General features: G+C 39.8%; 1 protein-coding gene across 1 annotated transcript in view; it reads left to right on the top strand.

Annotated features, from left to right (window-relative positions):
* epn2 (epsin 2) overlaps positions 1 to 2,034 on the top strand; it is a gene marked incomplete in the record, with an annotated part of 45,052 nt that overhangs the window by 18,861 nt on the left and 24,157 nt on the right. The window contains 2 exon segments of the mRNA XM_014006937.1: positions 199 to 303; positions 1,240 to 1,363. Of these exon segments, the coding sequence (XP_013862391.1) occupies positions 199 to 303; positions 1,240 to 1,363 (229 nt within the window).

Below are 2,034 nucleotides of genomic sequence, written 5' to 3'. Positions count from 1 at the left end.
AAAAAAAAAAAAACACACACAGACTCAAACACATGTTCTAACATGTTTCTGTTAAAAAACTTGCTACAAATTGAATTACTTGTTTTGGCATACTATTAACAGCCACATTAGTCTTACTAATCTAAACTTGAGGGAGGATTCAGTTATGGTTCTAATTCAAGCGGTGTGTGTGTGTGTGTGTGTGTGTGTGTTTTTAAGGAGGAACGCCTACGTAGAGGGGACGACCTGAGACTACAGATGGCCTTGGAAGAAAGTAAGAAAGAAGGTCCAGGCTCAGCGAAACTCCCCAAGAAGAAGAAAGAGGTAAAATTTAAGCAAACCTTTTTGACTCAGCTATTCCATTAATTCAAATACGCTCCTGAAACAGACTTGTCAATCCCTGTCTTCTTTCCTTCCATGACCCTGACTTCTCCTTTCCTAGCAGTAAATTGCAGCAGAAGTTTTTCTCGATTTTTCTGCAGGAATATGTGGCTGGGTTTTAGGAGACARAAAGTTTAGAATAAGTGTTTTTGCATGACTCTGTCAAGTGCCTCAATACAGTGATTTGTGCTGTAATGATCCAAGCCCCCGCAACACACACACACACACACACAAACAAACAAAAAAAAAACCCTCTAAACGTCTGTGGTCCTGTCTACATGAAAACAGTTTTTTATTAAAATGCAGATGTTTTTCATTGTTTTGGCCTCGTGTTCTAACAGAAACTTAATTTATGAGCCCCTAAATGGTATATTTCAAAAGTGGATATCAGAGTGAACAATTGAAACATCACCCCTGGACAGAAAACTGATGTCGTAAACTTGCTTCACAGGGCCTGAAAATTCCAGTGTCCATTTTTTTTCTTATTTTCACAGTATAAACCATAGACTGTACTGTTTAATATAAACAGTCTATGGTTGGTATGACTGYATACAATCTACCAGATGTGAGCGTTAAACACATCCACGTCTTTTTTTTTTTCAGGTTTTGGTACGTTTTTTGGCAGCATTACAGTGCCACATACAAGTCTGGCCTAGTTCCTACAGCATTTTGAGTCATTTTCTGTGTTTGTACAGATGGAAACCTTTTTAGAAATGGTGCTRTTTGTGAGAATATTTTGAGAAACAAAAACAGATTGTGTTGGTGAAGAAAAATTGAGTGTGGAAATGGACCAAGTCTTCTCTAAATATTAATTTATTCTTGGTTTTCTTCTTGGCTTTGATTCCCCCCCTTCTTACACAAATTCTCTTGCTCTTGTAGCCACAATCATCTTTGATGGATCTSATGGATGTYCCTGAGCCAAGTGCCAGGGCTGACCCGTGGGGCGGAGGCGGGGCCGGTGCTGGGGCCGCAGCTGCAGCAGCAGACCCATGGCATCCTTATGGTGAGCACCTAAACTGTATATACGCTTCCAATGGTAAAGGTCATGTTAAATGATACCCTCATCATGGAGAGGTGTAGAATGAGGCTAGTGTGTGTGTGAGGCATCTCTGCTCTCCACCTGCAGCCTGTGGGACTGTGACTCTTTGTTTRAATGGAATGCTGCTCTACAGGCTCTGCAGCATTACTGCTCTGGGAGCAGGGAGGGAGTTAGAGGAAGATATTGTGCAGAAAAGGAGTGTGGAGAGTTTGTGATGCAGGAAGGGAGGCTCGGAGATAAAAATGTAACCCTCGTTTTCACAGAAGCCACAGGGCGTGAGGTTGTAGGCCGGAAAGCTGCTTCTTTCTCTTAATTTGAATGTAACAGACCCTACTGGCTTCATGTATGAGTGATCACATTTGTCATTTGTCTTTACAAACTTGACAACAACAGGTCTTTTTAGGTTAAACCAGGTGAGATTTGTGTAAATTTGATGTGCACTTGTTAAAGGTATCCCCGATTAGTTGTAACATTAGATTTTATATGATACACATCTATTTTAACTGTAAAATAAAGACTGTAAAAATACTGTAGGATGCTCAGTTTTATAATTTTTAAACTAAAAGTTTAAAAATATATTACACGGACGGGGCCATTTTATTTACATGCAAAGCATTCTGGGTAAATGATGATAT

This window comes from Austrofundulus limnaeus, unplaced genomic scaffold (genome assembly GCF_001266775.1).
Source record: "Austrofundulus limnaeus strain Quisiro unplaced genomic scaffold, Austrofundulus_limnaeus-1.0 Scaffold38, whole genome shotgun sequence".
Classification (NCBI taxonomy): Eukaryota; Metazoa; Chordata; class Actinopteri; order Cyprinodontiformes; family Rivulidae; genus Austrofundulus; species Austrofundulus limnaeus.
Note: the sequence above shows the minus strand (reverse complement) of the source record. Positions and strands in the feature narration are given on the sequence as shown.